Source organism: Taeniopygia guttata, chromosome 7, assembly GCF_048771995.1.
Source record: "Taeniopygia guttata chromosome 7, bTaeGut7.mat, whole genome shotgun sequence".
NCBI lineage: Eukaryota > Metazoa > Chordata > Aves > Passeriformes > Estrildidae > Taeniopygia > Taeniopygia guttata.
In genome coordinates, this window is record NC_133032.1 from 31,556,875 (window position 1) to 31,571,241 (window position 14,367).

General features: G+C 38.1%; 1 protein-coding gene across 3 annotated transcripts in view; it reads right to left on the reverse strand.

The window, feature by feature from the left end:
- DPP10 (dipeptidyl peptidase like 10) overlaps positions 1–14,367 on the reverse strand; it is a 434,900-nt gene that overhangs the window by 35,837 nt on the left and 384,696 nt on the right. For all 3 annotated transcript variants that reach the window (XM_030278047.4, XM_030278048.4, XM_072931689.1), the window contains 3 exons: positions 5,749–5,869; positions 2,962–3,116; positions 453–550 (listed from right to left, as the gene is read on the reverse strand). In XM_030278047.4, coding sequence (XP_030133907.4) covers positions 453–550; positions 2,962–3,116; positions 5,749–5,869 — 374 coding nt within the window. The remainder of the gene's footprint in view (positions 1–452; positions 551–2,961; positions 3,117–5,748; positions 5,870–14,367) is intronic.

Here is a 14,367-nt window from a genome sequence, read left to right on the forward strand (position 1 = left end):
TGTTGCTTTCTTGCTTAACTTCTTTGCACTTTCTGACATTTAAAGCTCAACTTTAATGTCATTAAGGAGAGTGAAGAAGCTGATCTTGATGGCAAGAAATATCATTCAGATCTTATAGCAGTGTTTTAATTAATGAAGGGTTATTAAACAGCAACAGATTTTATTAGGTTTTTTTAGTAGTGGCCCATCAATAGAAAGAAAATACTTCAAAATGCTCAACTCATTCGAAATAATTTCTCTTACTAATACAATTAGTAAGCATTTCAGTTGAAACTAATAATTGCAAGGCATAATTCAATATGAAATTATTCCTGCAATAAATTAGAGTACCTTAATTTATGTAGAAGAGAGCTATACCAGCCTAAGATTGTTTGTAACAGTTGTGAATAAGCGGCCATCCTGATTGTTTTGGGAACAATTAACATAAAACATTTCACCATTAAATTACATACCTTGACTTAAAGCTGTCAGGTGGCATCAGTTCCAGGGTATGGGCTGGTCCATACAGATTAACTACAAACAGCTTTACTGAGGGGTTTGTTTGACCTGCCTTTGGAAAAGAAAAAATAAATAGGAGTTTTAGAGGCACTGAATCAGTGACAGCTAAGCAGAGTTATTTGTTAACATAATTCAGTCTCTTTATAATAATGAAAAGTTACTAAAGTTCAAATATCTTAAATCTGAAGAATTAATTTTATAGCCATATGAATCACACAGATAAAGTAATGAGCGATTCCCTCACCATCCTTTACTGATGGAAGACCTTCCTGTGCAGAGCAAGTGATCAGCACTAGAAGTGGCTTTGCCAAGCTCAATGAAGTCAGCTACCCAAACACAGTCAGCTCCTAAATCTGCAGGTAAATCCAGCCTCCAGCTAAGCCTTTTTCAGATGCTGCTATTCCTTCTTCTGAAAAGCTGCACTACCTCAGTCTTGGATAGCATTCCTCCTCTCCAGCCTCTCTTTTTCTTCACCATTTTCCCTCAGTCTTCCTTCCCTTTTTTTGCTGAGCTGAAAATCTCAATTTCTGACCTGCACCAGGAGCCAGCTGCTTTGGCAGGCCAGCTCCCAGGGAAACAAAATGCTTCTCGTGGCTAAAGGGGAATAACATGGCAGCTTGATAGATACCCACTGGGAAGAGTCTGATAAATCTTGAGTGTCTACAGGGAGGTGGGAATCATCCTTCTCCTGTAACGTGGCTTGTTACTAAGGGATGCTCCTGAGTGAAGGAAAAGCAAAGGAAATAGGAAGAGAAGCTCTGGAGGGCTGCAAGGAGTCCCACGTCCCTGTCCTAGACATGCCACCCCCAAGTTTCAGTTTCATGGCACAGGAATTACACTATATAACACCCTTGGGATACAAAACATGAAGTGTGTTCCTCAGTGGGGCTGAGCCCTGTTTAATACTGGAAAGAAAAGGTAAAAATCATTGATTCTACAGATTTACTATAGTAAATGACAAAGTTGTATATTTGGCTCTTCACAGGCTGAGCTATACCCCAAAATTCCTGTTAGAAATTGGGTTTATCTCAAAATAAAGTCAGAATGCTGTATCCATTCATTTTTGAGTGATATGGAAGACAAGAAGTGGCATTTGTGTGTTTATGACACTGCTAGGAAACAAAAAAGCTTTAAAAACTTTTTTTTTTTAAGAATACAGTCTGTGAGTGTGACATGTACACAGACACAGATAGGCATGTTTCAGTGCTCACAGACACATGTGTGTTTCATCTTATTTTTTAATCCTAGTTCTAATTTTCTCTGATGGTTGCACTCTAAGGCCAAATCTTTTTTGTAATCTCTGTTGCTACACCACCAGCTTCATTATCAATTAATGATGTTTAACGAGCAGCTAAATTTGTATTAAATGGAGACATTAAATAAAGATAATGTTTTTTCATTAATGAGATTAATGAAGTAGTATTGTGTATCACTTTTATGCTAAATTGCTAATGAAATAATATTACTCCTTGCTCATTCACAAAGCTGACTTAAAAATATTCCTTATTTTATTCTTTGCTCTGTCACTCAAGGCATTTTGCCAATGCAACTAATATAAACTACCCCTAAAATTATTTCAGAGTTTTATTTCATAGCACAAATATAATCTATTTATATAATGTATGTTATTGTTTCATAGTACCTGGTACAGTCTAACTGTTCAGTTTTTAAGAATAAAGGTTCATTCCCAAAAAGCAGCATCAGGAATAGCAAGGTAACAGGAATATCTTATAAAGCTCTGAATAAACCTCCCTGAAATGCCAGAGGAGTACCATATAGGTGGATCTGTCAGAAAGGAATCCAGACACTTTGTGCAAGGACTGGATAAACTGATCAGCTGGAAGATCAAAACAGCAGATCTGGAGGCACCTCACCAGAAAATTCCCAGAAAATGAGAAGTGATTTCAGGCATTAACCCTGTCTGGGCTGTTCTTTCACTTTCCAAAACAAATCTAACAAAACCAAACTTCTTTCAATCTTCTACAACACTGACAATTCTAATTTTTTTTTTCTCTTTTTGATAGTCATGAAAATATGTTATTGTGGCTTATTTTATTCATTGCCAGTCTGTCACATTTATTAACAACAGCACAATCTACTGAGATCTCTGCATCTGTGAAGGAACTTGCCCTGAGCTCTGCACACAGAGTGTCTGACTCCAGTGCAGCTGGGGCTGGACTTTTTTCCTACACAGTCCTTCAAATGCTTTAAACCCTTCTCTCTGAGGTGCTGGATTGATTTTACCAAGCCAAATATCAGTGATGAAACTACTTAAATTAGTTTCTCTGCTGTCCCCTCACTCAATAGTTTCTTCTTAGGAGTTACAATCTACTGAAAAAAAACCCCAACAAAATTATTATTTCCTGCAAAGCATCATGAACAAAACCAGCCTCTGTAGCTGTCTGGAAACACTCTTTCCACATGGCTGAATATTACCAGTGAACACAGAAGAACACATCTTACCTTAGGATATGGGTACTGCTTTCCCTTTGGATACAGACCTCCTGTGAACCTGGGAATAACCATGTTGGGCACCAGAGAGTCATTTATGGTCAGGAAGGCCAGTCTTTCCCCATCTGGAGACCACCAGTGGGCAATGTGGGAATGGAGAAGCTCCTCTGCAAAACCAGATTTCCTTAGGCTCCATAAAAAACCTCACATATAGTGTCCAACTTGTTCAGCTAAAACCAAATTATTCTCCCTGTGCCAGCTTGAAATGTGTCTGTTGTAATTTCAGTAATTTCACATCATCCTGCTTGAATGGTTGCACAACAAGGAACATTGAAGGACCAAGCTTTAAGCATTTTCCTCAAAAGCATACTTTCACTAACATCAATAAATCATCAATAAATCAATACATCACTAATATCAATAAATCATGAAAGATGATTTTTACTGATATATGCTTAGTTCTATTGCATTCCAACACATGTGTTTAGTTAAATTTTAAATAATTTAAAATAATTTGGGGTTTTGTGGTATTTTTTGGGATTGCCAATTTGTTTTGTTCTCTTAATACAGAACTTCAATATATCTCATTTCTCTGAGTTGTGGCACCTGATAACATGCAGATCTTCACACAGTCGTATTTATAATGATTTTTTGAGTGCAATATTATGATTTTCTTGTCTCAGTCTAGTGGATAGCTTTAATTCCTGGGAAGTTCACTTTTTCTGGAGTGCAACTTTGAAAATCTGAACCAAAACTTTATTTTTATTCAAATTTAATTTGCTTTCCAAATGAATCCAATTTCAAGAATGTCACTCAATGTTTTCTTAGATTTATTGTCATTGTATATCACAGTCAAAAGAAACAGACCAGAAGCAACCACAGGCAGAGAACCCAAACCCCTGGAATCCCAGCAGCTCCTCAGCAATTCTGAATTCTCCCTGTACAAGTCTTCTGCTTCCACTTGTGAAAACAATAGAATTTTCATTATGTATTTGATATTTTGGCCTGCTTAGTAAGGATTTTGTATTTAATTCTGAAGAGTTTGGCTGGAAAACTAATTGAGAAGAGTGTACTAAGGGAAAAGGCCTGACTGCATACCTAATTTGAGAGACTACCTAACAAAACTACTTAAACTGTCAATTGAGACTCTCCAAGTTGCTAATTGGATTCTGAGGGTTCTGAAGCAGCTTAATGGGTTGACTTATCTAAGTTTAGGTGAAATGAAGCTGGGACCTATATTCAAAGTCATATATTCGAGGTCATGCTTCTCTCCCTAGCTGGAAAACTAAAATCTTTTACACAGGAGAAGAGCAGAGAACGAATGGTGAATATCAGATAGCAAAAAACCACAATTATGATTGCTTTAAAATATTACTGTTTGCATTTAAATAAGGTTATTCACACAAAGAAAAACTATTCCCAAATGCTTTGTAAGGTAAAATGCAAATAACAATCTCATGAAAAGATAAAAGAAAACAAATGAGGTCAAAGGAGGAAGAGAGCTCGATTCGACTGAAAATCTCCAAACTTGGGAAATATTCAGCCTGCTCAGCTTCTGATGCTGCTAAAAAACTGCTGAAAGTGGAGCAGTGAGTTCCTGAGCCAACAGACACTGGGGTTCTCCAGCATGGGCAGCCAGAACTCCTCTCACCCTGACTTCTACGGGGTTCAGAGTGAGAAGGGCTCACTGCCTAAAGAAGGCTTTAGGACATGCTTCATAAGGAAGGCTTTGGGATCATCTCCCACAACACCTGAGAAACTTTCTAGTCCCAAATGAGACAAATTTTGCTTCTCCTGGCTGCGACTCTTATTAATTTCACTTTGTTTTAGCAAAAACTTGATACACTACAATGAGCTATATCTGTTTAAATTCTTCAATCTGCATGCTCTCATGTAAGATTTTAATATTATTAAGTGCATATAAAATTACATTCCATTGAAAAAATTTTCTTTTGTTTTGAAACGTGCTGCCACATTAAAAGATTTCAAAACAAAAATGGAAACCTTGGAAGTGGGTAACTATCAGATACAGGCTGAGCAATGCAGATTACCTTTTTAACTTCAGAGTTCACTTGGGCAGAGATTTGGGGAAAAAAATCCCCACAATGAGCTGTTTGCCCATAAATACTGCAATGCCAAGAGGTGTGGATAGACCATTTTTAAGGTGAAGTTCCAAGCTGTATGGCATTAACACAACTCCTAAAAAAAATTCTTCACACAAAAAATTCTATAATTTAGGTAAATTAACACTAAGCTATTTATCTATAGAATACATGACTCCCATAGAAAGAGTAGCTGAAATGTGTAATCATTTTAAGCTGTTATACCAAGCTAGATAATCTGCTCCTTTTTTTGTGTTTTCCCTTAAATTTATCATTATGTTAAAAGTATTTTGGGTGCAGAGAGGAACATTCTGTGGTACTGGCTGTAGAAGACAGACTGAGCTATCCCCCACTCAAATCTGTTCTGTAGGGATGTTTTAACTGTAAATGGATCATGACTGTTGTCCCTAAAAGCAGCCAACTGAGCCCATTCCCTGCTCACTTTTACAAGCTGCCAAGAGCTCATTTGCTACATTCTGGTCTGAAATGAATTCTTCTTTCTCAGAAAACACTGCTATATGCAAACCAGCAACCAACACAAAGAATGAGCAGATACCGAGGCAATCTTGCAGGAAAATGAGAAGGGAAGGAAGCAAACCCACCCTGAGCATTTTCTGAAATGAACAGATTTATGCTGTTGGGTCTGTACAAGGACCTTGCATCTGTTTTTATAAACAGATATATTCGTCCAGCTTACCTTCATATAACCAGTCTGTAATTCCATTGAAAATAATTCCTTCTTTTCCTGAGGATGTCAGGCGCAATGAGCTGCCCTTTACATCAGGCTGATAGTAGATGTTATTTTCAAATATATAAATCTGGATAAGGTAAGAGAGACGGAGAGAAAAACCAACATTTTGGTAGATATAAATGAATGTTCAGCAATGAATACATAATTTCGTCAGGCTCAGAACAGTCTACAGAATAAGTCAGCACGAGTTTACACCAATATTGTCTTCATATTCCATTTTATTATAAAATTAGACAAACTAAAAAAACTTTTAATACTTATGGCAAGCAAATCCTTCCTTTCAAATTGTTTTTCCTCTTGAAATATTCCGATTCGCATTAAAAAATATTATTACATTCTTCAAAATCATACAGGGGACAAGTTTTAGAACAGCTGAATGAATAAAGGTATTTATTTTCATCTGGTTTTCTAACTGTGAAATGAGACACACTTCTGCAAGGACATACAGCACAGTACAGACATCATAAATACAAGTTTCAGCTTTATATCATGGTGTGAGAACACACTGGAGAAGCAAAAACAAACAGCAGCCTCCAGTTCACTTTTGTCAGCTTGCTGATGACTTCTGACCAACACACCAATGTTTTACCTCAAGTGTACTGTATAAATGTTCTTGATTTTCCAAGTCTGGGCTCCTCATTCTTCTTTTTTCTTTTTTAACTACCACTCATTAGCCTTGTCTGCTCTTTCCCTGCTGACTTTGTTGCGAAGTTCACCCATTTGGTGAGGCTGGGCTCCAGGTTCCATGACAAAGTGCAATAAATCACAATGGCCATGTGTGCACTGCCACAGCTTAACATCACAATCAAAGCAACAGCAAGATTGTGCACCACCTCAATTCACACTGAGAAAATGCACCTGTGACAGGACTAAAGAAGCCAAATGCCACAGAAGTTTTTGTCACACCATTTCAGCGCTGTACACTGATGATATACAGTGTCCCAGGGAACGTAACAGGAAGTAAATGTATTTCCACCAAAGATTATTTAAAAAGCCTGGTCATTTATCATTCTTTCATACTTCCAAAATAAACGATTTATGGGAAAATACAAACCAAAGAGGAAAGTTTTATTGTCACTATTACTGCTGTTCCCTTTGCTTCTAAATTACCATCTGAAATAGATTTCCCTATGAGTCCCCAAACTAATGATTTTTAGCAGTAGCCACTTCATGATTTTTGCTGCAGAAAGCTATAAGGATGAGGGTTTTTACACACCATGAGCAATGCAATGATTTTAACCATTACTGGAAACTGGTGGTGACTTGGAAGTAAGTAAGTCCTTTATGGCCAGAAGTCAAAGCTCAGCAGTGAGCTCAAAACTAAAGCAAAAATAGCTGAATCAGTTTGAATAATCCAAGATTTACTGAGCTTTATATTGGTAGAGAGAATTTCTGGTAAGGTAATGTATCATTCAACATCAACAGGAAAAGAAAACAACCATGAGAGAATGCTGGATGCATCAAATGCCAGATGCTTTTGAACTAACATCAACAAGAACTTCCTGTAAATGTGTACTTCCACACTAAAAATGCACTTTTATTTCTAATATAAAAGAAATTAATACAAGCAAAACCAAGGCAGAGTTAACTGTTTATTAAATAATTTAGCCAAGTATTTGTTATTTATCTCAACTAAAATTATTGCTATTAGATTCCATTTCAGGTAGACTAAGTAGTGAACCATTCTATTCTTCCTAGGAAGCAACTGCTTACTGAGAGCTGATAATCTCTTCTTATTTAAACAGCAGCTTTCAAGAGGTTACCAAAAAAGCCTTCTTGGTCAAATTATTTTATTTTATTTAATCTTCTTTAATTAAAACAAATCAATCTCATTCATTTTTGAAGATCAGGAGTATGATTTTTACTTCTCTCCTCCCTTTTCAGGCTGTTAGTGTTCTTAATCATGAGGATACCCACATTGTCTTGTCTATGCAGTAAAAACTTTCACTTCAAATGATCAGTGACAAAGTAAAGGATTAAGAATTACTTATTTTATGACTGAACCCTGAGAAGGTTTTTAATCCTGTTATTACTACTTAGCAGGTATTGCTAATTCCATTTGACAGATCCCAGATAAGTAAATATCTCTGAAGGATACTCACTGTTGTGCCACTGATTGTGGCTGTATCATCTTTATTCCTCATTCACTTCATAAAACAGCTTTGTCTCCATCCTAAACCAGTTCTCAGTCACCCTCTGAACATCCTCACAGTCTTAGGCCATAATCCAAAGTTTCCCTTCTCTATAATCCAAAGTTTCCCTTCTTTCCTCATCACTCCTGACACATGTTCCTTCAACTTTGAAGCTGCTCAAACCCCCCATTTTTTTCTTCCTTGTACATATTGGAACATTTTCAAGTTCTTGAAAAGCTTCAAAATGACACAGCAGCTCTCTCCCTAGCACACCTTGAGCTCACTGATGACTTGAATTTAACATTAACAAGGAAGAATTCATGTTCCTTTGCAGAACATCTATGAAATACAACCATTCACGTTCCTCAACACAACTCAGAAGTGCACAGGATGAGTGGTTGAGGCTCTGGCAAGGATGGCTCTGCACTCACTGCCTGCAGCATTCCAAAACATCCATTTCTCCTGCCTGTAAATCATCTTAGAAAGAATCACCATTATGGTTGGGCACTTAACCTCTTCTGTAATTTTGAATATTTGTTGTATTTCAGGAGGTGCCATTTTCCACAGGAAGCCCCTGGACTGCTGCGTGCACTGACAGAAATGCACCTTTCCTACAGCGACAGAGCCTGACCCCTGCAGCAAGGGCTGCATTCCCCTCCAGCCCTGAGCATGCCAAAAGGCTCCTCTGCAATCATTTAACTCATTCACCACTTGGAAATAAGGATTTGGGAGTTAAAGTGTTGATTTCTGCAGCAAAACAGGCAGCAGAGCTGCAAGAGGAGTGATAACATTACTGTGAAGTCTCATTAGTCATGGCCTGAGAGGCTCTCACTTCTCTCGCAGTGAATGCAGGCAGTGGATTCAATTAAGCACAAGAACTTTGTGGAGCCATAGAGCCCAGTCTCCTATCAGTTTGCAGCCAAGAATGGCATTTCCAAAAGGCAGGCTCACTGTGAATTCCTCTTCCCAGTATAATACTTATAAGATACAAATCTACCTTACACATAGCTCTAAAATACTAAAATTTTAATAGATCACCCCTTGAAATTAATTCTGTTGCCAAGATTGTGAGTAGATCCTGCTTGCTTTCACCTTGGACTTGCAGATACAACACCAGCCAGCAGCTAAAGGTGGTGTCAAATGTAAAGCAGCTTTAGGAGGAAAGCAGACACTGACTTTATTTTATGTGAATTACCAAGAGCCCACAAACTAAGAGTAGAAATGGAACTATACCTCAGCTGAAATATCCAAAAAGTTCCAGCCCCAAAGGAAGAGAAGTCCTTAAATTCCAATCCCTCCCTGCACAATACCTAAGATCCTTTTCTTTGCTTCACGAATTTTTCTCTTTCTTGCTCAATTTAAAAATCACCAATGCTTTCTGATGAAACCTCCTTAAAATTCTGCCTTATGCTACACTAAAATTTATATCCAATCTTTTTTTTTTTTTTTTTCAAAAACACAGAGACTAGAAGAAAATTTTTATTTAATAAAAGGCAGCTGCTCCTGCTGATTACTTGCAGTACAAGAATACCTGGAAGTTGAATTTATGAGCCACAATTTGGTTTTCAAAATTGAGTGCAAGAGAAAGAAAGTGGCTGGGAGAAAACTCAAACAGCTAATTTTCCTAAAAGAGAGACTGTAACTCTCCAGCAGTGCAAGGTAGATAAAAAATCATGACCCTGGGATAAGAATAATTGATCAGAACAAACAAAACCAAACAAATCCTTGGAGCACAGTCTTGCAAACACATGTGCCTTACCTGATTTCAGCAAATAGAACACATGCCCAAAAGTTTCCAGCAAGGGGACTTCACATACTTCATCACTTTGTATATTGTGTTTTGAGCAACGTCACATAAACCAAGATTTCCCTTGCCAGTCTCTCTCCACTCAGGTATATGGAAGCAAGTAATAGTAAAAGGCTTTTCTAAGTATACACTTGGGTCTCTTTACTACATCACAAGTACTAAAATGTTGACTGCAACTACTGAATCTTCCCAAACTGCTAAAAAAGGAGTTGCTAACGGTGTATCAGACATGTATTCTCAAGAATACATCAGTAGCTTTGTGCCCAAAAAGCTTTCAATGCTTTCAGGTATAATGATAAGAAAGTAAACTGAAAAAGGTACAAAGTGGAACCAGGATATGCTACTGTACGTGAAAATTATTATTACACGTTTTTTAACCTCTTCTCCTGATCTTCAAGAGTATTCTTAAAAAAATAAAGCAAATTTTAGCTGAGACCCTCAGCTAATAATGCTGTAAATGGGGATAAATGTAAAAATCTACTGCCTTCAAAATTATGTGACTTTCTGGTTTCTTAGAGATTTTGCACATCAAGTCTTAAATCAAATGGAGAAAAACCCCACAGAAATTCTTTAATTATTTTATTAAGTATTTTCAAATTAATGAAAATCACCTGCAAGAAGGTTTTGGCTTAGTGATATATAAATTCTAAGTAATGATCACATTTATTTCCACTGACTGTGAAGAATTTGAGGCCCTGCTTGCTCTAATATTCTACCTAAGCACTAATCCTCAGCACTAATCTCATTCTTCCACATCTGGCATCCTCTAAACCATTTTTCCCTAAACCTTCTTCTAAATTAATTCCTTCCAAAACACTTATTTAATGTTTGCAACATGTTTCACAATTACAGGATTTGCTTTCAGGCTGAGGTCTGGAGCAGAGCACCCAGTCCAAGTCAGCTGCAGATGGCAGACAGCTGTGAAAACAGAGACATCCACTCCCCAGCTGAACAGCAAACCTAGTGCCAGGAGCTGGAGAGGCCCCCCGTGTGTCTTTAATCATTTCAAACACTACAGGCAGAGAAAAGCTGCTAAATTACAGAAAAATACTCCAATTTTTCCCTTTTGGTACTCCAATGGAGCCTCCTGCATGGCCCATCCAGGCTGAATCCCTGCTGGGATTGCAGGGCAGCGTTTCAGGGCCAGCACGAGCATCAGCTTGCCCAGAGCTGCTGGAGGTCACCTAAAGCCCAGGGTTTTTAGGTTTTTAGGTGGAAGAAAAGCAGAGCTGCTCTGTTCAGCCTGGAGGAGAGGAGACTGAGGGGAGACCTCACTGCAGCTACAGCTTCCTTGTGAGGGAAGAGGAGGGGCAGACATTGATCTGTTCTGTGTAGTGACATGACCCAAAGGAACAGCCTGAAGTTGTGTCAGGGGAACTTTAGAAAAAGGTTCTTCCCCCAGAGGCTGGTTGAAGACCACAACAGGCTGGAAGGAAAGAAATTGTGGAGTGTGGCTACAGGTGTTGTTTGCCAACTCATGGATTCATCAGGATGAACACCTTGTTCAAGGAAAGTGCCAACCAAACTCTACAGCTACAGAGCAGATGCAACTGGAAAGGAAACAAAGTCACCTGTATCTATAAATCTTTGGCTAGAAAAAAAAAATCTGTGCAAAAAGCACTTTCTGTATAGGTAAGATTTCTACCTGTGGTGCAAGAAAATCATCAGATTCTTCTACAGAATCTCGGACCAATAATAGATAAATAACTACTCCAATCTGGAACAACTTCAGCACTTATTACCCCAGAGAACATGACAGCCTTCCTCACCTTTCACACTGAAAATATGAGCTATGACAAGACTAAGAAATTACAGATTATGCCCAGAGGGAGACCTCCAGGCATTCAGGACGTGCTTCTGCTGCAGAACTCCTGCAGGTGCTAAAGCCATGGAGCAGCTCCTGGGGCAGCCCAGCCCTGCTGCATTCCTGTGTCACCTGGCAGGGACACAGCTCAGCCCTCCGTGGCCAGCACAGGTGAGTGTGGCAAGCTCATTTCTCTCCCTCTCAGGATTTCTCATAGAGGTGCACAAAGAGAAATGAAAGAGAAAACAATTTCTATTTCAGCTCCTTGTTTTTCCTATGTGGAATGTGTTTGGAGAATTATCCATCCAACCCACCTGTGTCTGAACTCAAAAGAGAGAGAGAGAGAGTCACGAGTTGTGTTGGAGTTAGAATCACAGTAGTATGTAGTTTTAGTATCCTCCTTTTATATAGTATACTAATGTATTTTAGCATAGTTATAATAAAGAAATAATTCAGCCTTCTGAATTGAGTCAGACATCGTCATTTCTTCCCATTGGGTCCGCCTGCATTTACAATAGGTGAGCACAGAGCTCAGCACTCCATGGAGCAGAGCTGGGCTCCACCTGTGGCTCTGCAGAGGGGTGAGGACATTTCTGCAGAACCCACCCCAAGCCCTATGCAGCCTGCCCAGGCGGCCGGTGGCTGCACCTCAGCACAAGCCCCAGCAGCCCTGCTGCTTCCTCTGCACAGTCCCATCCCTTCTTGAGACACTGCCAGCCAATTAGCTGCACAATTAAGTCTTCAAAAGCTTCAAGATGCTTTTCCATCTGGGCTTGCCTCTTTCCATTTGTTCTGTCTCCTGTCTTAACATGCGTTAGCCAGGGCCCCCATACAAATCCAGCTGCCCCCAGTCAGATCATGTTGTAATAAGTTAGCTAAAACTACATTTTCTTCATGCAGGAAAAGCTCAATCTTTATTGCATAGGTTATATTTTATAGAATTATTAGAAATTAGATTAGTATTATCACTGTGTTAGATCTTATTGGTTAACTGACAGAACAAGAGGACACAGTGTCAAGCTACGTCAGGGAAGGTACAGGTTGGATATTAGGAAAAAATTTTTTACCAAAAGAATAATAAAGTACTGGAATTGTCTTCCCAGGGAAGTGGTGGAATCAGCATCTCTGGATGTGTTTAAAAAAAGACTGGACATGGCACTTGGTGCTATGGTCTAGTTGTGGTGTTAGGGCATAGGTTGGACTTGATGATCTTAGAGGTCTCTTCCAACCTCGGTATTCTGTGATTCTGTGTAATTCTGTGAAGAATACATTTACACTTAGTTTATTGGTCAGTACCTGGTATTTTGCATATTTATCAAACTTCTGTATTTTTAGTTAGTTTACATATTTTTTCTACTGATTCTTATGGGACAGATCTTATTGTTTATACAGGTGTACTTGTTTTTGACCCTAAGAATAGATTGTTGTATTAATGAATTCTCATTTTCAAGATGTTTCAGTATGGGAATTTGCAAGCTATTTTTAGCTTAGCTGAAGTAGCAGGGCCTAATCTATATTTTATAAGACTTTTCTTTAATAAAATTTTTACCTTTCTGCAACAAGATCATTCACTACGATTTCCACATAAAATTTTTTTTTTTCACTGACAACCATTAACACAAATACTATCAGCTTTTCAGGAGCAGAACAAAGACAAGGAATATTTTCTTAGTTGTCGTGCAAATATTGTACTTTGCTCTTCAGAGATTAAACCATGACTTTTCCAGTTTCAGTGGCAGTGCTAAGTTTAATACTGCATGATAACACGTATGCACACATATATATTGTATATATCCAATGAGTTGATGCCCTTTTGTTCTAGAACATATGGAAAGTCCAGCACAAAAAGTGGTCTTGCATAGAAGAAATAAATAAGTGGCATAATAAATGAAATAATTAATTTTAGAATTATTTAAAAGTAATTTTTATTCTAAAAATGTGGTCTCTAATTCCTACTGTTGCTTTCACTATAATTATGTAAAAATGCAGGTATCCTGTGTCTTGTAAGTAATATTAAAACTAACTTTGGATAGCAGGAAGAAACTAATATCAAAGCCCTGCATCCATATCTAGACAATTTGTTTGCCAGTTTTCAACAGCTGCTGTTAAGTAGAAAGTCTGGTTTTCATTCAAGGATTTAAAGTATTTGTTTCTACCTTCTGGTTCACAGATCTGAAAAATTATAGAAATAGCTCCACTTCAGAAATTTACAATTAGTTTTCAGCAATTTAAAAAACACTGCAAATCACCCACAGGATCTATCAATGCAAGGCTTTCAAATGAATACCTGGCTTGGCATTTTCTCTACCACCATTCAGCATCCTCCAAAGTAGTGACAGACAATTTTTTTCTGAGAGCCACTGATTATGTTATTTTTAGTCACAGTGTAATATCTGCTCTCTTCCAGTCCAAACTGAGCAAACATTTTGTCATCTGTGACTTCACTCACTGTACTCCTGGGACTCACAGACTTAAACTGAGATTGTCAGACCATTATTATCCCCACTGTTACAAAGATGAGCACCCCTTCCTGCCCTTTTTCCTTGCCAAAATCTTATTTATTTCAAGCAGATTCCTGCTGAAAAACAAGGTGCAGTTAAGATAATGTGGTTTGTGTGCCAATTCAACAACAGTGTTATCACTATTTTTTCTTAATTTTTTTTCGTCTTTCACAGAAAAGATAAATGCTCATTTGGGGAAGAAAATATCATCCAGAAGGACTGGGAGCACAGTGTTAGACAGGAACAGTTGTTTGCTGTACCAAGCTAAAAATTCCATGGCAATCCAAACCTCCTGGCCTGTATCAAAGCTCCTCTGTAGCC